This window comes from Procambarus clarkii, chromosome 42, assembly GCF_040958095.1.
Source record: "Procambarus clarkii isolate CNS0578487 chromosome 42, FALCON_Pclarkii_2.0, whole genome shotgun sequence".
In the NCBI taxonomy this organism is placed as follows: domain Eukaryota; kingdom Metazoa; phylum Arthropoda; class Malacostraca; order Decapoda; family Cambaridae; genus Procambarus; species Procambarus clarkii.
The window spans coordinates 4754546-4777065 of NC_091191.1; the positions used below are offsets into that span (position 1 = coordinate 4754546).

At 34.8% G+C, this 22520-nt stretch overlaps 1 protein-coding gene across 1 annotated transcript; it reads left to right on the forward strand.

The window, feature by feature from the left end:
- The first annotated feature begins 592 nt into the window (after positions 1-592).
- Pak3 (p21 (RAC1) activated kinase 3) lies at positions 593-20698 on the forward strand. Its single transcript, XM_045762182.2, has 11 exons — positions 593-736; positions 5164-5352; positions 5652-5806; positions 7521-7567; positions 8772-8891; positions 10138-10256; positions 11550-11736; positions 13846-13971; positions 14107-14256; positions 16547-16729; positions 18127-20698. Exons 2-11 carry the CDS (start codon positions 5171-5173, stop codon positions 18289-18291), a joined length of 1434 nt encoding a protein of 477 aa, XP_045618138.1. The 5' UTR covers positions 593-736; positions 5164-5170; the 3' UTR covers positions 18292-20698.
- Positions 20699-22520: the final 1822 nt, after the last annotated feature.

The following is a 22520-nucleotide window of genomic DNA, read 5'->3' on the forward strand; positions in this document are numbered from 1 at the left end:
TCGAAGTAGCATAGGCAATGGTGAGCCCGTAGTGGACCGGGGCTGTGGCTCTTAGGTAAATTCAGGTAAGTAGATAATGGTCCCCAGGAAATTTCACGTAAATTCAGATGTACCCTGTGGAACGCCAAATTAATTGGCCGTTTGGGTTCAGACTAACGTGGAAATTTGGCAATATCCTCGAATGAATCAAACAATTACAAAGCTCCAGGGTTTCTCATACCATTTAGTTTAAAACAATACCAATTACAGGTATTGTTAAAAATAATAATATAAATTATTGGGTGTTTGGGCCAACATCCTAAAGGGAATTCCTATATGTTCAGGTATATGAGCAGTTCTGCGACTTATAATTATTGTAGAGGTTACCTTTTATTAATATCGACAACGATGATGATATTAAGCTCTAGACCAGACATTTTTTTTAATAAATTTCACAAAGATTTGATATATAAACGCCAGACTGATAGCCATCCTTGACATTATACATACTCAAACCATTTAAAAAGAGGTATATACATTTAAAATTAAAGAGTATTGTAAATAAATATATGTATTGAGTTGTTTCTAGAAAGATATATTGCCTTGTAATTGAGGTGTAGGATGCGAGCTGGGCGCTGTCTGGCTATCTTATCAGTACTGTAAACACAGGAAGCTTTAGAGGGGGGGGCTCTGACTCTTCTCTCCTAACTCATTCACCAGTAAGGAGTAATTGCACAGTTTGAAGCTACTCAGTCGAGTAAGTGGAAGGATTTATACAGCATATATGGTTTTAAAGTTTGTTTAAGTTTTCAAAGGAAGTTAGGTATGTTTTCATCACGAGTATATTCGTCCATAGATTAGCTTCACTAGTGATTTTGTTTGTTTTTCAGTGCTAGTAACTCGTACGTAAAGGAATTATGTGAAGTTTTGTCGCAACCTAATGTGTTTAAAATGTTAAAATGACGTATGGTGTACTTATTCCATGGGCGAGGTCAGTTTACACATTGGTGGGGGTTCCCAAGAGGTTGTGCTGGGACCTTTTGTAATTTTAAATTTATTTTATATAAATTTCAAATTACAAAGGTAGCGATGGGCCACTCCGGTAACTTAGAAGTTACACTTGCAATCAAATTATTAATAAAATAATAATAATTATTAATTATTAGTTACTTCCATACAGGCTGTTATTATGGTCACCTTCCAGTTAGTGGCCAAACCCAGTAGTGCTTATCTTAACCCTACCCCAAAATACTATGTGTGTTAGTAGGTTTCTCAAAAAAGTACCATTTAATCATCTAAATACATACATAACTTCTCAACCTATTGTGCCTTCTTGTATGTATAATAATAAATAAATAAATAAAATAGCTGACTAATACACTCATGCACTACATAATGCCATACTATGTTATTCGGTTAAAAGATTTCAATATTACAGACCTGCATATCAGGCAACCCTGCATATAACATCACTAAGTAATAGCATGATGTTTCCCAGTCTTATCCATGACATTTTATACCATTTTATAGCTGAATGCGCAGGTTATGTTTTAAGTTTATAGCATTCAGTAACGGTATTCTGCTGGGAAAATCTATAACTTAACAGTGAGTTGTAAGTACTTTGTAGCAAATTGCCATAAATGATCTGAAGCTCTGTAACAGTGGTCACTGCCATCAAATTACAACTGAAAGGTCCTGGATTTGATTCCCGTGGCAGGATGGAGACGTTTGGCCACATTTCACATTGCTTGACGCCTCTGTTCATCAATTCGTAAACGAGTATCTGGGAGTTATTCAACTATTATGTGTTGCATTATTCAACTATTATGGGTTGCATTCAGGGGATACTCGGTAGTTAGACTGAGTAAGATTATTCGTATATTTTACGACTGGTTCCAGATTATGAAAGTAAAATTGATAGAAGGGTTATACAAATACTTTTTATATTTTTGTTGTTTTCCCCTCCTGAGCATTTATGCATATGGTCGGGTGAAAGATGGGGTCATTGAGTCCATGGACTAGTGTCACAATTTTGCCAATTTGTCATGTAGGGGAGAGCGCTGTGATGTTCAAGTTAGATGATTTATATGTTCACTGTTAACACATTATGAGGAATAACTCTGTATATTTACACTTTATTAACACAAACAGTGAGTACTTGTACTGTATATTGGCCTATAATATAATATTTTATAGGTCTATAATATTTACACCTATATTGTATGTAAATCTCGTTTGCTGCTATTGTCGGGTATTTTTCTTCTGAAATACTGTAGATTCAAGCACCAGCAGGAAACACCAAATTGTGATTAAATCATAATCACATGGCTGCTGATATATATGTTAACATAATTACATAGTAAGAATAAAATTCTATAGCATAATACTTGAAATGACTTGAATGACGGACATTAATGAGTGCCACGACTCTGCCTTTAACAGCTGACAGCTTTAGGCAAGCACACAGAGGTTAGTCCATGATTCAACTAAATTATCTTGAACGGGTGATTTGTATTACCTCACTCTGTTCTCTCTACGTATTTTTATCTACATTAGGAACTTAAGGAAACATGGTGTTCTTAATTGTTCTTCATGTTCTTATATTTATCAAATCATATAATTATATAGCTACTAAGATTCATAATTCTAACAGGAATCTTCTCAATATTTCTTTTGTTTTTCTTCACTGTCGGTGGTAATAAAAAAAACAATTCTCCGAAATTCATTTTTTAATTGTCTGACGCCTGAACGCGTTTTGTAATTCGTATTACATTTTCAAAGACTAAATTTACACACAAATTCTTCGTACTTATACTCTATTGGATGAGGTGATATAGTACAAAAGTTTTGGGTGAGGTGACAAATACAAGACAGAACACGAAACAATGGGTATAAATTGGATAAGTGAACATATGAGTAGAAGTAACTGCAGAAGGCCTATTGGCCCATAGTTGTGCATTAATTGACTGTTGATTGCTGGTATTGACTTTTTGATGTGTAGTGCCTCGCTGATGTCAAGCCGCCTACGATCGCCGTACCTATCGATGATTTCTGTGTTGTTTGTTAAGATTTCTCTGGTGATGGTCTGGTTGTGAGAAGAGATTGTGTTCCTTGATGGCTCCCTGTTGCACACCAAGGAACACATAATCTCTTCTCACAACCAGACCATCACCAAAGAAATCTTAACAAAAACACAGAAATCATCGATAGGTATGGCGATAGCAGGCGGCTATACATCAGCGAGGCACTACATATCAAAAAGTCAACACCAGCAATCAACAGCCAATTAAACCAATTTTGTTAAGATTTCTGACTGACCCTAAATTTTTTCTTCCCTAAAAATTTCATGTTCAGATCTCGAGCACCCAATATATATTTAACACATACTGTAGCTAAAACAGTATAGTATGCATATCATGGATTATGATTAAATAGATACTGACTAAAAAAATACCCCCCTTTCCTCTCTCTAAAAAATGAAGAAAATGGATTGCTAGCACACTTCTATAATCTTTCCACCCTTACCTACAGCATGGTATTGGGGTCCTTAATTTATCCAGCTAATTGAAGGCATGCAAATATTAATTAGTTTTGGCATTCAGTATTCCAGCCTAGCTAAACCCAAACTTATCTAACCTAATCAATCCCAATCTGCCCTAGCTTACCCAACCCAGGTATATATAAATTAATTTGTGTAAAGACCTCTACCCACCTCTGATATTCATACTCTGACAATGACATAAAGATAAGATAAAGATAAGAACAGATTTATTCACATTTAAAATGGTATATATCCATACTGCACAGTTAAATCTTAGTTTTACACCAGGAAAAGTAACAATTTAGACCCTTAATTCATTTTGCACAATCACCATTTTGGTATAACTTACACAAGTTAACATGATTATATCTTCTTAAGTATCTATTTATTATATTTATTGTAGTAGAAAATAATTTTTGGAACATTATTCTTTCAACATTTTTGGGAGGTGTAAACCTATTGATGGTAATGTATTTTCAAAATCATTCTTTGGCTGGTTTTCAGTTTGAGTTTAATATCAAATTTGCTCATTTGATTTGGTTACTGTGTCACTTAAACCTTGCACTGTATTTTACAGTTGACCTACCTGTATTATTAAAAATTTTTGTGTAATGAAATTCCTGGTATTTTGAGGTGCATCTGATTTTTCCCACAAGAATCTTAACAATATTTTGCACATTGCTTTAATGTGACTCATTTTAGAACTCATCACTTAGTCATGTATTAACTGTAAACCGTCTACAGTACACATTGTTGACCAAACCACATACTAGAAAGTGAATGGACAACGACGCTTCATCCCTTCACAATCGACTTGGTCCAGGACGAATCGAAACGTCGTCGTTCCTTCACTTTTGTAGTGTGTGGTTTGGTCAACATATTTCAGCCACGTTATTGTGACTCCTTGTCTGCATACAAAACACATTTACAGTGTTTAAATTTGTGGAGCCAATTTCCATGCATAATGTTTGTTCAAGACGAATGCTAATAGTAATGTGGTTTTCCACAATTGGGGATAGGTAGCTTGTTTAGGGTAATTGAGGGTCCCCTAACTAACCTCTCTGACCTCTCCCAGGACACACCCCACAATAGTTGTCCAAGTCCTAGTTACCTACTTAATGCTAGATGAACAGATGCATCAGGTGAAAGGAAATGGTACCCAAATGTTTGTTCTGCTGCAGGACTCTACAGTCTCTCTAACTTTCCGAGCTACAGCACTGAAACAGCCAAACCTACTGAGAGCCAAGACTAGAATCTGGCTCTATATGAGGCACGGGGAGCTTGAGGATCAGAGATTAACCCAAACCTAAAAAAAATAGGCAGAATGTAATACTGTAATCACATTTAAAAATAGGAATTGCAATAATTTTTGTGGGGTAAACACCCATCCTATAATGTACCGGACTGAAACCAGATGGCAGCCCAAATTACCTGGGATCTCTGCCAGATAAGTTTAGCAAGGAATTCTTTAAACATAAACATTAAAACCTTGAAAACCTAGGCTTAAATTCATTCTTATCTTGCAAGCATTGTATAACACACTTTAAAATATTGTACATTACTACACTGTACAGTACTTATATTAATACAGTATTTGTTTTTTTATTCATATATACTGTACAGTACTCTTATCTATTTTTCAGGACAATCATGAAGGCGGCACTCATCAAGATATTCGGGAGGAAGGATGATAATCCCCATGAATCTGAAAATATGGACATATCATCCCCCACACAGATCTCGCACAATGTGCATGTTACCTACAATGCAAATACAAAGTCCTTTGAGGGCATTCCAGAAGCATGGAAAAATTATATTGGGAAAGCTATTACGTATGTTGAAAATTAACTCGACCATTTTATATTTTCCTTATATAGAGTACAGTAGTTTGTTTCACATTTTTTATTTTTACAGTGGATGTTCCTTCTCATTAAATGGTCTTCTGTGTAGCCCTATACAACTAAATTAGTATTTTATTATGTTATTTTTGTTACTGGCAGGCCATCAGCTTTTTATATATGCAGAAGAGCTTATATATGCTCTTCTGCATATATATTTGAAAGCAAATGCTTTCAAAAGCACTTGAAAGTTCTGTGCAGTACTGTAGTTTAATGTTTTAATATTCTTTTAGTAAAGATGAAATGGAAAGTAATCCAGAGGCTGCCATAGCAGCTGTAAAGTTTTGGAAGTATTCCATACGACGGAAGGAAACAGATGTCAAGTTAATACCAACTCCTCAAGTTATTCTAGAAGAATCTGAAGCTATTGAGCATATTTTTGAAAGTGGTATGTATGATTTAACTAATAAACTATATTGCAGTTATGCTGTTTTGCCTTTATTCATTGATATTTTACTAATTTAGTATCAGTCATGCTTATACTGTACCTTTATCTAGGTAGGTCCTCCCCAGTAGCTCCATTCTGATTAGGACACTAATGCTACAGGGAAACATTCAACACAGCAGACTCTTGTGAATATCTACCCACCTACCTATCTACCCATGTTTGTGTATACATGCACAAACATGCATGTACATATACATTTCTGTTATTCCCTCGTGCCTCCTCAAAGGCTTGGGAAGCACCCAAGGATAACGGATCAGCTCGCTACCGAGTTGAGCTCCTCATGACAAGGGATAGGCTACAAGACTCGATAATCCACCTGAATTTTTTTTGGAATTTAAGAAATTGCTAAACAAACTCAAAAGTAACCAAATCACTATTGAACCATATTTAATCTCCCAACTCATCCACATGTCCCAATTAAAGCAGGGTCTTGTTTGATGAAATGCCTATCCTGGTATTCAAGGAGAATCCAAGCTGATTTTAGTCATCCTGCATTGAACTATTATTACCACAGTAGTGATGTAATGTCCTATTTTCTTTACACAAATATGCTTGTATAATTTTTTGGTTCCATTGCTAGATGCAGGTAGATGAGATATTTTACTTTTCAATCCACTTTTTCATGTTTTCATTTTGTGTAATGTTCTCTTACAGTTGGTCATTTTCTGAATACAGTATTTTCATATTACATGTAACTGCAATGGGTGATTTGAATGATATAATAGGAATGGGCCCTGAAAATTATGCATAAATAGTGTTCCAGGAATGAATGACCTTGGCTGTTGATTGAACAATTTATGCAATTATAGAAAGTTATCTATTCAAATATATAATTTAAGCATAAGGTTATACTGTACATTGGTATACGTGGTACAGAGTAAATGATGAATAAGTAGAAAAAGTATTTAACGGTGTGCATGTGAAGAGCCTGTTGAAATGTGTGTGTTAGCATGTGACGTGAAAGCAATTTGAATAACATTGAGGCTTACCTGATCACATGATTGTGCTGTGTAAGATTGAATGGTATAAGGGTAATTTGACTTCAGAAGGCTCCACGAGATATGGGAATAAAATTTGAAAAGTTGAAGGAAAGAGTTGGTCAATGAATACAAAAGAGTTGACTGTGATCTTGGAAGAGTGGGAGCTATATATAGGGAATGTTTGGATACAAATGCCATTGTGTAAAGTTTCATAAAAAAACTAGAAGAATGAGTGGAATTGCTAATTGGGAAATGACAATTGAAGAAGTGACAGTTGTCAGGAGCAGATTATAATAAAGAAAACTTGATTTTGGGGGATACAAAGAGAATGACACAAGAAATCAGGAGTAGTATGAGAATAAAATGTATATAAAAAAGATTTGTGAACATTTGATATTTAACTGAAAGCCTTGACAGGAAGCCAATGACTTGACAGGGACAAGAAGTCAGTGGCTCATCAAAGGTCTCACCGTTATTCTTTACTTTTCCAGCTGTTGTGAATGGACATTTTTTAATATTTTTAACCTTCCTCTTTCTATTCTGCTCCCCCTTTTTTCTCATGGATAATAAATCCTCCTCCCCCCCCCATTAAAGTAGAAGGGGGGATATTAATGAAAAACATTATTTATAAAGTTTTATTTAATAATTTAATGTTTCAATTCTTTTATTTTCAGATAAAGATTCTGGTGAAATAATTGAGAATAATGCATTGGCAATTAAGGTAAGACTTAACAAAATATGTTCTGTAATGTCATTCAAATAGTTTAATGAAATCGGGAATGGGACTTTAGATTTTGTTAGATATTGCTTTATTTCAAATATGAAGATGTAAATTACTGTACGTGACATGAACGTATTTAATCAGCGTTAATATACGCAAGTAAAATGCTAGTGATTGGAAGAGAAGGAAATTGAAAATTGACAGCTAACATTTCTGTAAACCAAGCTGAGGGCAGAGTAAGTTGGGAAAGACAAATAAATGTTTGAATCAGTGAAAGCTCTGGTCAGGATGAAGAAAATGGAAGAGATGTGGCTAGAAGTACCCTGTATGCATAAGAGTGGTTACATCATTCCTGAGTACTGATGTGAAATACTTGTGTGGCATGGGCATAAGAGATGAAGGGATAGAAGAGTAGCAATGGACAGTCTGAGAAGCGATGTGAGGTGTTGGAGGGAAGAGTGAGAAAGAGAGATAATAGTGTTAGGAAAGGTATGGAGTATGGAGATATGTGACTCATGAGCTTGAAGAGTGCTATGTTGCTTTGGTCACTTTGGACACATGGACAATTATAGGAAGGAGAAAACGTATGCAACCCATCTTCCTGTTTAGATACATAGTAGTTTTTATAGCTATGTGCACCATAGTACAAACATTGACATACTAAGCAATTAGTAAAATTTGGTACTACTCACTTTATAGAGTCCAAAAAAAGAAGCTAAAAAAATAAACTTGTATATTCCTAGGCCTAGTATAAATATAACACACACATGTACTATATTAGGCCTCAGATAGTGTGTGTACTAGGCCTAGGAAGGTTAGGTTAGGTTAGTTTAGGTTTTCTTTGCAACATGAACACAAAACCTTTTCTGGTTCGTTCAAATTCAATAGTACAGATTTCTAATTGCGTTGTATGTCGATATGTGTACTATGGTCCTTGTCGTTACTATAAGTACTACCAAAACAGGAGGATGGGCTGAAGTATATCATCATGCACCAAAGCTTTGGATTGTTTTAGTATTTGAACATTTGTCTCGGTATTTGTAAACAGTGCTTTGGGTTACATTGTGTACACTAGATTGTGAAACATTGTTGTCTGTCTGGTGGTATGAGATCTTAATCGCTATACAGTAATTAAATGATTATATATTGTTAAAGCTAACAAAAAAATGTTGCAGAGTATTTTAATGTGTTTCGTTTTTTCTAGCCTGTGCCAGATGAAATTGACAGTAAGGAACAACAGTCTCCAAACTCACTCTCTGTTACCCACAAAGGACTTGATCAAGTTGATAGAGCTGAAGTTAAAAATGCCCAAAGCCCTGTACAGGTCATTATCATAAGGAAGAATCATGTCTTCCTGAATGTGTTGTAATGGTTTAAATAATTCTTTCTGTTCATACTGTATACTTTTATCTTTGTACTTTATGCCTATTTATATGTTGATCTGTCGGTTTTTCTCTTCCTTTAATGGCAATTCAAATTTCATATGACTTTGTGCATTCAGTAGACTATCTTCCGCTTTTGATCAGGGTGGTTCATACAATTTCCCCCCATGTATTCAAGCTCTCGCAATTCTTCGCTTTTTTGTGCTAGCACCTTTTTCTAATAAATAATATTTAGTTGCTCCCTCAATTAAGAATCCACTGTTATAGAGAGGATTCATAAATAGGAAGGATTACACCCTGGGTACTGGTACGCCAGGAACACTTTCAACTATTTCTGAAGGGTCTTATAACGGGCTGGGAAGGTTCTGGAGAAAAGCTCAGTTTGGTCTCCTATCATTTACATACCCACCTCCAGTCATTTACACATCCCTTCTATTGTTTTCATAACCTCCCCCCCCCCCAGCTTTTACATTAACCCCCTACCATTATTTACATAAACCCCCCCACCAGCATTTACATATCCTCCTACATTTGCATGCCCCCATCCTCCTCATTTACATACCTCCATTATACTGTCATTTACACTCTCTCCCCCATTATCCTGTCATTTACAGCCTCTCCACCCCCATCATCTTGTCATTTACTTTCCTCCATTATCTTGGCATTTACATTCCTCCATTATCTTAGCATTTATATTCCCTTCATGTTATTAGGTATCACTGGTAAGAATACCTTATGTTCTTTGTTTAATACCTACCTCAGTCACCCTTTAATATTTGTGACCAAAATTATTAATTTTGATTCCTGTGCTCTGTATACAAGTCTAGAAGAACACTCATTATAGTAGAGAACATTGGTCCTGTAGCACGGTGTTGTACTTTCTCAGTTTACAATTGAAGAACCTGGGTTCGATTCCCGGGAAGGACACGATTGGTTGGGCACATTTCCTTTCACCTGATGTCTCTGTTAGCAGAGGCTTCAGGTGAAAATAGTAAAATAGTTACCTAAAAGTTAGGCAAGTGTTGTGGGGTTGCATCCTGGGTTACTAAGGTCAGTAATTGGCCTAGGGTAGGACCTGTACAGGCTTCCTGTCCCCAACAACAAGAAAAACATAATCTGGCTGTCATGCACGAGAATATATTTTTATTTTGTGGAAATGTTAATGATATTCATATTTTTTGTAACTAGGTACGGAAAAGACCGAGCGGCAAAATGACTGATGATGAGGTAATGGAGCATTTCAGACAGATTTGTTCCCCGAGGAATCCTGAAACAGTGTATGAACGGGATAAGGAACTTGGGGCAGGGTATGTATGTAAAGTTAAAATCCTCTACAACTTGTATTGCCAACAGTTTAGATGTTGATTTTAGATGTTGGTGATCGGTTAATTTCTAATTGTTTTAACTCTGCTCTATTCTCTTCTGACCTCTACTCATGATTGAAGTACAGTATATTTACTAGAGGATACAGTAGTATCACCTCGATTCAATGAACTGTATGGAAACAAACCAAATTCATTGCAGTGAGGGATTCGTTGCAACTGGAGATGCCTCCATGATGCATTCCCCATGCCCTGTGTGCTAATTTTACTTAGCAAAATTTCCTTTTTAACCTGTAATAGACAACTACCAAATGAACATATCTGCAAAAAATTGAACCACATCTAGCTCATTTCTCATGTCCCCAGCCTTAAAACTTATTTTCCAAAGTTAGCAGGTCCATTCCTGAGTGAACAAAAACATTGCCAACTCAAAGTGAAAACTCTAAAATTTAGTTCAAAATATTCTCAATAGTTTTCCCAAGGCTCCAACTGTTTCTTGAAATGTTGAGTCCATTTACAAAGTCAGCACAAACATAATTGAAGCCATATTAAGAGTGTTACCATTCATACCTAATAGTTCCCATGCTCTGTGGGCTGATATCACTGAGTGAAATTATAATTTCAACCTGTCATGTAGGGCTACAACAAGAGAACTACTCTGTAAAGAGATTTAACCACATCTAGCAAATTTCCCATGCCCAAGCCTCACAATCTCATTTTCTATATGTTTAACAGATCTCTAACCCTGTCCATGGAGGACAGAAGAAATGTACATATGCTGGTTAGCATTGTATATGTGTGGCCACGTCTGTGGTAGAAAATAATAATAATAACAAAATAATTTTCAAAAAAAAAAGGGCCCATATTTTACTGAACAAAAACTTCTACTACTAGAAATAAGAACGAAGAGGGAATTTTGTTTTCAATATGCTCAGTGACTTTCCCAAGGTCCCCTAACTATTTCTTGTAATGTTTCCTTCATTTGTGAACTTGGTCCCAACAGCCTAAGTAAATCCACACAACCCCTGCTTCATCAAAATATTGTTCGTTGAATAGGGTGATTAAGTCCAGCATGGAAAGTGAGAGTTCCAATTGGAGATTCACTGAATCGAGGTTCCAGTGCATGTACGGTATATTCATGCTCTGTCAACAGTTAAATAAATCATGAATTCAGGCATGTCTGTAGTACAGTGATTATAGGCCTTATGTTAAATTGCTATTATAAGTACAGGTGTATGATATATGAACTATGAAACCAGTGATACATTTTCTCTTCAGGGCATCTGGAACAGTGTTCATTGCATGGGAGAGAGCTAGTGGTCGTCGAGTGGCAGTAAAGGATATTGATCTTGACAAACAACCCAAAAAGGAACTAATCCTGACAGAAATCAGAGTAATGAAAGAACTTCAACATGATAATTTGGTCAACTTCCTTGATGTATTCCTTTTGAATAATCACTTATGGGTAAGCAAATCTTTTGTGAAGTCTGCATAGTGAACCGGTTCTCTAGAACTCTTAAAGAACAACAGCAGGTGCTGTTATGGTTTGGTGCCATGTTATCCATCTTCACATTGCTCTTGCAGTAATTATTATTTGATAATGTTTTCTCTGACTTATGCCTTCATTTTTTTCCAGAGGTGCCGGAGCGGCACTCCGGAACCTCTGGAAAGAGTAAGAGTTACATACTGTCTATGTAACACTTGTCCTTTCTCTTAACTTAAGAGAAAAGACAACTGTTTCTCATAACTGTTGATATCTTGTCATTATGTTAAAATAAGAAATGGGGTAGAGATGGTAAAGGATGACAAAGAGGTGGAGGCAGAAAAGGAAGAAGTGGGTGATGAAAAAGAAAAGTAGAGAAAGAAAGGCAAAACAAGTTTAAAGGTGGAGATAGCAGATGAAATAGAAATGATGATGTGTGGGATTGTCTGTTTGTATTTACTGAAAGAGAGTTACGTACCTGTATACTTGTGGTGTGTTCTCTGTAGAGTTTGTACATTTCATCAAATAATTTAAAAAATAGCAGTGGTTTTGGCAGAAACTACCTTTGAGAGTTTATTCTAGCTATCTCATTTCTTATCAGCTCCTCTGGGAAGTAAAATCTGGCTCTTGGGTCCCAGCTTTCTAGCAATTAGTACCTGGTATATTTACATTCTCAGAATTCTAGTACACATGAAGTACAGTACAGTGGAGCCTCGTGTGACGAGCGACTCCAGTTACGAGCATTTCGAGTAACGAGCAAGCCACTCGCAGAAAATACGTCTCGACTGACAAGCTTTCCCTCGATTAACGAGCGTTCCCACTGGTTCTCAGACACCTCCGACGACAGTTTTGTTGTTGTTTCACAAGACGAGTTTTCCACATGACCAGCTTGGTGCTGGAACGGATTAAAATTGTTAATCGCGGTGCCACTGTACTTGTTCATAAAACTGCATGTGTGGCATTAATGTCTTACTTCATTTTCTTCCAGTGCATTCCACGTGCCTAACACTTGAACTTCATATGAGTAATTTCTTATACAGTATCTCTGATATATATTGCATCCATTTTTCACATATATCCTTTCATTCTGTTCTCCTTCACCTTGAAAAAGACTGTCCTTGCTCACGTCCTCAGTATTGTGTATACCAGTACAGTATTGTGATTATATCTCCTCTGCTCCTTCTCTTTCTTAAGGTTGTTAGATTTAGTTGCCTTATCTTGTCTTAGTAGTTTTTTGTTATTTTATGCACCAGTTTTGTTGCTAGGCCAGGATATACCACTGTCTTGGGGGATCTTCCTTTCTCCAATATCTTTTGGGCTTGTCTGGTCATCAATTCAAGGTTGTGGTGGTTGTTGTTTGAGTTTTTGGAACTTTTCATGACTGTGCCTCTGCTGTTGTCATTTCTTATGCGACTGTTTTCCGAATGGGGTGCAGTACTAAAACCATTGGTTTATATTAGGCAGCTTTGAGTTGCTACTGGAATTTACCCTGAAACTGTCCTCTCCATTTGTGCTACATAGTCACCCCAGCTTGTTGCCTTCTTTTGATACTTACTTGCTTACTGTCTTCTCCATTTATTAAACTTTGTTGAGCATTTTTCCACATTCGTTCTCCTGATATTCCACTGGGTCTTCCTTATTCTCTTGATGTGATTTTGTACTTCTTGAGTGCTTAGTTTCCAGTGTGTCCATTTGAGGACCCAATTTTGAAAACATTATTGTTGCCTTTGACTTTTGTAACCATTGTGGAGCGTAATGCATTATTATTATTATTATTATTATTATTATTATTATTGTTATTATTATTATTATTATTATTATTATTATTATTTATTATTATTATTATTATGATGTTGCTGTTTTAGTTTTTCTTCATGCATACTGGGGCTGATTCAAAATACTGATATTGGTGTATTGCAATCTACACATGATTGAAATAAGCCCCTTATGTACCCCTACACCCGTGAACTAATTATAACTGTGAACCATTATGGCTAAACCAGCTTTGATTGTATTTACCTAGTTATGTTTTGTTTAGCCTATATAAATAATTAGTAAACAATTGATCAACCCTCCCTATTTTACTTCTAGGTAGTGATGGAGCTGCTTGATGGTGGACCTCTAACCGATGTTGTAACAGAAACTATAATGAAGGAAACACAGATTGCGGCAGTGTGCCATCATACTCTGTGTGGCATAAATTATCTTCATCAAAATGTATGTCTGTAAGGAAAAGTCCTTCCTTGTCTTTATATTCCATAAAATAAATACCAGTACTGTAATGAATGTACTGTAGTTCATTAATGTTTATATATATTGTATAGTGGAATGCAGCCTGCTTGTACTTTTCAGGGAGTGATTCACCGAGATATCAAGTCAGACAACATTCTTCTTGGAAAAGATGGTTCTGTTAAAGTGACAGACTTTGGGTTCTGTGCCAACATTACTGGAGATGAGAAACGACAGACTATGGTTGGCACTCCATACTGGATGGCTCCTGAGGTAATATGTTTACTTCTTAATTATTAAATTTACTGTTTTATTGAAAATGAAGGAAGTTGTTTTTTTGTGAACATATTAATGGTTTGAGGCATCTTGAACAGTAGCTGTTTGTTCACCCAGCAGTAATTTGGTACCTAGCTGTTAACCGATTAGTGGGTCATGTTTCAGCGGAAACTAGTGGGAAACTTTCCATAGCTTAATATGAGGTATGGGAAGGGAAAACAGCAGTCAAATGCTTCTGTACCCATCTGTATATATAAAAAAAAAAAGTGCTTGGAGATATTTCAAGACTTTTTCTGGCAGTAGTTGTCTGTTAAACAATAGCAAAAGTTCTTGATGCTATTGGAATGTAAGAAGTAGCAAATATTTTCAAACATTTTCCCCAAACATAAACAGACTGCTTGTCTATTTTACCTTATTAATATGCACTACAGCACAGAGAAATATGACATAAGTTCTTAAGAATATATATAGAAATTGATTTAATTTCTTTGTGCAATATATATTGTTGAAAAAATGAAGAGGCACCAATTTGAAAAAAAAAAAAAGTTTTATTCAAGTTAATATTTTGCTTGTAAGGCTTTATCAAATTTAACCCTTATATAATCATTCACTTAGTGCAACACTTTTACTTTTGTCCAATATCCATCAAAAGTCAAAATGGTGCTGAGAAGTAAAACTGTTTAATTCACATTACTATACACTATACTATACTATACACATTACTATAATAAGACTTTCTTCATTCCAGCTGTGCCATTAAAAGAAACATTGTGTCCGTATTCTATTAGAAAATATGGCCCAAGTAACACAAAATCAGGCTATATAGCATCCAGGACATACTGTATTATAAATAGAATCCTTATCCATAGTTGTGAAAGAAATTGAAATTTATAAAACAAATATTTTGTGTTTTGGTTTTCTCTATTTTATTATATTTCTAATAAAGAATATTTGTTTTTCATATACTGTATACCATGAAAAATTATAAACAAATTTAATAGGAAAAACTTTTTCTAAAAACAAATTTGTATTAAAAAGACTCGAGTAACTCAATATCAGGCCAATATGTGTTTCAAATGGATTGAAGATCATGAAAACAATATACGGTGGTACCTTCGTTTTCAAATTTAATCCGTTCCCAGTGATGGTTCTCAAACCCAAAATTTGTAAACTGAAACGAATTTTCCCATAAGAAATACATACTGTAGGGTAAATTGAATTAATCCATTCCACACTCAAAAATATTAACTTAAAAATATATTTTATACATACTACTACTTATATTTTGTACTGTAGTTGTTGTTGTTATAGATTCGGCTACTTGGAACACGTTCCAAGTAGCACGGGCTATGGTGAGCCCGTAACTTGCCTGGCACAGGAACGGGGCAAGTAGCACGGGCTATGGTGAGCCCGTAGTGGACTTACCTGACACAGGAGCGGAGCTATGTGTCAAGTACTGCAGTATGTACAAGTGTATCTTACCCTTAATGAGGACTCTTGTTGGTGTATGGAAGACGGAGAGGAGGAGAGGTGTTAGTGTTTGGAAAGGGCGTCCCCTTCCATTATAGCATCAGGCACTGAGGACATTTCTGGGGGTACTCTCTCTCCTATATTTTGCAGGCATACCACTAGGACCTCAAATTCAAATAAGTTTATTGAGGTATAAATATACATAGACATCACAAATAATAAGCATTTATTATTGCTGATGAATACATCAATAATGTATTACTGATGCATAATCAATAATACACTGTATTATTGATTATACATCAATAATACATATATATGAGGAATATATATATTGTATATCTGTCATTTTGTATGTTTTCTTTTCCATTTTAATTACTAATTAGTAAAGAGAATGCAGTATTCATATTTACCATTACTCATTATAGGACGAGTGTTAAGCAAGAACAAAATATTGACAAAATCTCTTTCCATGGCTCTAATATGCTTAAAGATATTTACTGTACAACAAAAAGGATAATATCCTTGTAATTATTTTCTGTAATTTATTATATACAGTATACATTGTATACAGTATTATATTGTATTATTGTATACAGTAACTAAATTATAATTTTTTTTTTGAATGCCTAAGCATTCCACATCTTATTGGTTACACATGCTGTATTATCATTTCTTGTGCTATGAAACTTCATAATATGATTTGAAATAAGATGACTTCATAAGTAAGTATTTTGTGGATATTTTCCCAGAAGCCAAGTAGAATGTCATGAGTATTTGTTACTTTTAAATGACTTGTTTAATGTTTACTTTGCAGGTTGTAAATCGCAAACATTATGATAAAAAGGTTGATATTTGGTCCCTGGGTATAATGGCCATAGAGATGATTGAAGGTGAGCCGCCTTATCTGAAGGAGACACCACTACGTGCACTTTATCTCATTGCGTGTAATGGGAAGCCAGACATACCTTCGTGGAATAAATTGACTCCCGAATTCCAGGTACAGTATATATAATCTATCTTGCAGCAAGTAAAACTAATAAAAATAATTATGCTGGTTTGTATAGAGGTTTTAGCACTGAATTAGTGGAATGCATTTGTATGTAACTATTTAACTTCATACTAGCCAATTAACCCCCAGGATGAGGTCGTTGTCAATTTTTTTTATCTCTTGGAGCCATTGTGGTTATCATCATCTTATGTTTAGTGGGCCAGCCAGAGGCTTAGGGAATGTGCAGGAATATCGCTGCCAAAAAAAAAAAAAAAACATATACCTGCTTGATGGTTGATGGGGTTCTGGGAGTATGATTTTAAATATTATTGCCCCATTTTTTACCAATGTTGTAAATTTGATTTTAATACATGTATATGGATGCAGACCAGGAGTCACAGTAACGTGGCTGAGATATGTTGACCAAACCACACACTAGAAAGTGAAGGGATGACGACGTTTTGGTCCATCCCGGACCATTCTCAAGTTGATTCTCACAATCGACTTGAGAATGGTCCAGGACGGACCGAAACGTCGTCGTCCCTTCACTTTCTAGTGTGTGGTTAGGTCAACATGTATATGGACCTAATGAATTTAACAATGACTTCCATAACCAAAATGTTCTTATTGTTTTATAAAATTTTGCTTCTATGCGATGCGGCTATCATGTTTTTAGGGGCTTGCTGTTATCCACAAATCATGATTTGGTATTTCATGCCAGATTTAAAGGTGAAATAGGGTAAATTAAATTGATTGTTAGATGTGCAACAATTAGATGATTAATATTGATGTGAAGGGACTTAAGGTAGAATGGACTTGTATTCATGACTTTTATTCACCTAGAGGTGCTTGCAGAGGTGAGGGGTTATTTTCTACATACTGCCTTTCAATGTGTTAATAAAATGACAAGTAGTTTCAACATATTGCCCCTAACTTGCTTCCTACCTTTATCTTGCCATAATAGTTACTTTTATTTCTTGAATCGTCTGCATTTTTTACTGGTGTGCATTACTCTTATTGTGATCGTCATAAACATTTCATCTTTATCAACTCTGTGTCTCGAAGAATCTTATAATATATATCAATATCTTTTCTATTTCTTCTTAAGTGGGAGGTGGGGGGGGGGAGATCCAATATGTTTATTGACGGCAAAAGTGTTTAAATGTAAGTAAAATTAGTAATACAGTGAAGCATTGTGAGGGGATGCTGAATAACTACATGTTCTAGCTCAAAGCTGAAAGATTTTCCCCTGATGAGAATTAAAACTTAGTGATGGCATGTGTGTGCACTTGATGTGCAGTGCTTATAATACGTAGTGGACATCCTGCAAGGGTCATCATGCTTAATGTTGGGGATTAATACATAATGTTTACATTAAAAATTAATAATAACTTGCTTGCACACAGGACTTCTTGAGTCGATGCCTTGAGGTTGATATGGAAAAACGTGCAACAGCGGAGGAGCTTCTATCTCACAAGTTCCTTACTAAGGCAGTCAGCACAACTACTCTGAAACCTCTGATTGAAGCTGCTCAAAGGATTCTTGGGAAGCGTATCAGCCAGGCCACATAACCTTGTAAATATTATAATGATAAGCACTAGGGAATATTGTCATTTATTACATTTTGATTTATTATAGGCACAGTTCTATAACATTGTGGAAATTCTATATTGCTGAGCAAGTCTCTTAACGTGCATAAAAAATTCAATGTTAGCTACATTAATAATGTCATTCATCAATAATTCTGAGGGATATTTAATGTGCTGCAGGTGAATTGTGTAAAAATAGAACATTTAGGGTGAATATTCTTGTTCTCAAGTTATTTGAATATATATTTTTTGGAAACTGTGTGAATACAAAGGTTCAGCATCTCCCTCTGAATCTGCCTGTCTGAAACTGTTGAGAATTGTAATCCTCTACAAATGGGGTTGATTGATGGTATGGTTTTAAAATAAGCCATGCAATGTTATCTTTTATCCTTAATAGAAATAATAATATTCATATATTTCAGCATATCTAACTGTTTAGCAAATAAGTTTTTAATTATAATTCCTGCGGCATTTTGATATATCTCGACACTTGGAAAGTGTTTTGAAATGACGATGATGAAATTACTTCGTTTGAGCCATTAAGGGTTCTCTGAAAATCGAAGGTACAAGTGAGCCATCAAACTATTACAAGAGCTTTAAAGTTTGACAGTAAAAACAAGATTATTGCATGGAAAGTTTAAATCCAGTGAAGTAGATGACGGGGGCTATGCATAAGTTTATTGAAGACAGAATATACCATTATATTGCATGTATTGGATTAGTTTGCTAATGCCAGTGACTGGTGTTAATCATCAGCTACTGCATGGGACAAATACCTTTGTAGCTCAGTATATACCACATCCTTATACTCTGCCTTTGCAATACCGGTGTTTATTTATCTTGATTGGTGTGTTTATTTGTTGTGTGTCGTTGCATAAAATATTCATAGATTTGAATACAAAATTGTTTTCAAATTTCCACGTAAAGCCTATTGGGTGTCCCCCGTGCTAATTCTCCCATCACTCTATTAACATAATGACACAGATTTTTTACTGGGAGTAGTAATACACTGACCTTTAAATGTGATCATAAAGATGAACACATCAGAATGGAGAGTGATTCTCAGAGTGATATACATAAACAATATTGTAATTAGTTCTTGCTGTTCTGCTACTATAGACAAAATTTGGGATTCCCCCATTCATATATTATTAGTAGGTGTGAAACTGATTTGCATTCTAGTCTTTAAAAAAAATGTTTTTGATCATTATTTTTTATTTTTTCACCCACTAGTGCAGGCATGTCAAACTGAGGGTACCCCCAAGAGCCGTATAGATCACAATTAGACACTTTCCTGTTCCATTTTGGCTTTCAGAGAACCTTTGTGGCTATTATCAAACATTATCATGGTTATGACGCTTCTTAAAATTTGTGCAATGTTCAAGATGTCGATGCATTAAAACCCACATTCTTATTGATATCATAATTGACAGTTAACAGTGTTGAAAAATTTGCATAATTTCTATTTGGAGTGAAAGGTTATGTCACATAACCCATTTTTGGCAAAAATACAGTACCCTCAGCAACCTTTTTTTCTTTATAATTGTTGGTTAATCGCTATTACTTTTGTTATCTCTCATTGTTATTGATACTTAAAATTTGGTGCATACATTACACATTTCCATGATCATGTGTTGTTTACACAGCACTTGGTTTCTATATATCATTACTGTACATTCAAGTCTTTGGCATTATTCATGAAAGCTTAATGTCTTGAGCACTAGTAGTGCTGAGCAAGTTGTTGTTTTATGTTGTTGTTTAAACATGAAAAATGTATACTTAATGATGCTGCTGTATTTTAGTAATATAGATGATACAATAATGACGATAATACAGATATCAAGGTAATGTAAACCACTGTTATGTTAAAAGCCTTCAAATTACCTTGGAATGACTATTTTCTTGAAACTTCAGCCAAACATTGTTGGTAAAAATGAAATTTTTGAAATATTATTTTCCCTTTATGTGTGTGAAAGGACAATATTTAGCTTGCAAGCCAGTCACTTCAGCATTTTATATTGTGCATATTAATCTTTCTTTATCTTCAGGGGTTATCTGTGAGTCTTGTCAGTGGAAATTTTATCTTTCCAATTCCACACATTCTTTTACTTTAATGCTCCCAGATGGTTCTGTCAAAAATCAAATTTAGTTGTGGTTGAAAATGGGGACCATCATCATAGCAGAATAAGAATAACAAATGATATGATCACCACATACAAAATTGTGACAAATCAACAGAATTGATAAGGAGGATTTTTTTTAAATTGCAATATTGAGAACAAGAAGCCTAGTTCAAACTAGAGAAAAGAAATTTATGTACTCTGTAATTTTTTATGCATATATTTTTGTTATCCCGAGTGATAGACAAATTGAATAAATTTAATAAGAACTTAGTGTTTGTCAGCATCATTAGAGGATTCTAACATTGTATGGCATAAATTAGAGGGATGATAGGACAACTTAAGCGTAGCTTTCATCCTGTAGCAATAGTAAACGTTGGTAATTACACGAATTGTCTTTGAGAGAGTTAAGTTGAAAAGAAAATTTCTTGGTAAATTATAGTTAATATAGTACTTTTATTTTCAGATGTTTTAAGTAATATGATGAAGGGAAGAGAATGACTTGAAGGAAATGTATAGTAATTTTGTTATTACTAGTAAAAATATTTTTGCATTGACCACAAGTCATTCATAAACAGAACCTAGAGCATCTCTCGCCTATAGTTATCCTACTTTGTTATAATACCAAACTAAGTCATTCTTTGGTTTTCTTTCTCTGCTGATATGATCTATTATATACTTTAAAGTATACTCACTCACTCCTAATATAGTTGTAATGGTGTGGTGCTTTCTGATAGTTCCCTTCCACATCCACCATCTCTTGTGATAAATATTCTATTTATTTCTGCTGCCTCTTTCCTGTGAAGCAACAGTTTTGCTTCATGCAGGTCGGCGTTCAATCCCCGACTGTCAAAGTGGTTGGGTACCATTCCTTCCCTTCTTTCCATCCTAAATCCTTATCCTGACCCCTTCCAAGTGCTGTATAGTCATAATGGCTTGTCTGTTTCTCCTGATAGTTCCCTTCCCCTTTTTAAGAAAATGTGGGAATGACTTGCTCTTGCTTGAGAAGCTGGTATTGCATCTAACCCATCCTCCTAAGGTGTCGCCACGTTCAAGAAACAGTCATACTAAAGTCCCTTATCCTAATCTACCAGAGGACCCAAAACAGAAAATGAGACAGTATGTCAGTTTTGCGAGCCGTTAGCATTTTCTAGTGCGACAATTTTTGGCCTTGGGTAGAGTATACGTCAAATGCAACATTCTATTAGGAGGACGGGTTGTCTCATCACTGATTAGAAAAGTGTAAATTACTTGATAGAGATTTCCAAACATTTTAAGATTCACATAAATTTTTATATATACATTCCATCTACTGGACCTCTTATTATAATTTGTATTCCATATTATTTTTTAAATTTACTGTAAACATCATATAAAATGCTCAATAGATATAAGCAGAAAATCAAATTAGGGAGTTTTCTTACTGTTATTGCTGATTTTTAGTGATAAGTAGCTTCCTATCAGGTGTCTTGCAACCATCAAAATTCTGAGAAGTTTCACTGTTAATTTCCAAAAATCTCTGAAGTTTTAGTTGTATAAAATATATTTTGTTATTCTTTTCTCATTTAAGCTCCAACAGCTAGTCCTTGAATTGTGGCTTGAAAGCTGTAAAATTGGAGCTGTAAAATAGGAAGCTTAAAGATGGTAAGGGGGAAAAATTCATCCCTCAGTTTAGCCTAGCTCAGTTTAAATATAAATTTGTATTTCATATTCATTTGCAGCAGTACTCTATTACTCACACACAGCTCATTTTTTGGTGATTTGAAGTATAGTTATGTAATATAATAAATTTTGATGCATTTCTTTAAGGGCATATATATGCATGCATATGAATAAATAAATAAATAAATAATATATATATATATATATATATATATATATATATATATATATATATATATAATATATATTATAAAATATGAAGGGAGTACCACCTCTGGCTGGAAGAAGGGGGACCCATAGCCTCGGAGGAAACCACGCATAAAGCATTAGAGGGAATGTTTAGATCCCCTCCAATAATTAATACGTATATATATATATATATATATATATATATATATATATATATATATATACTGTATATATATATAA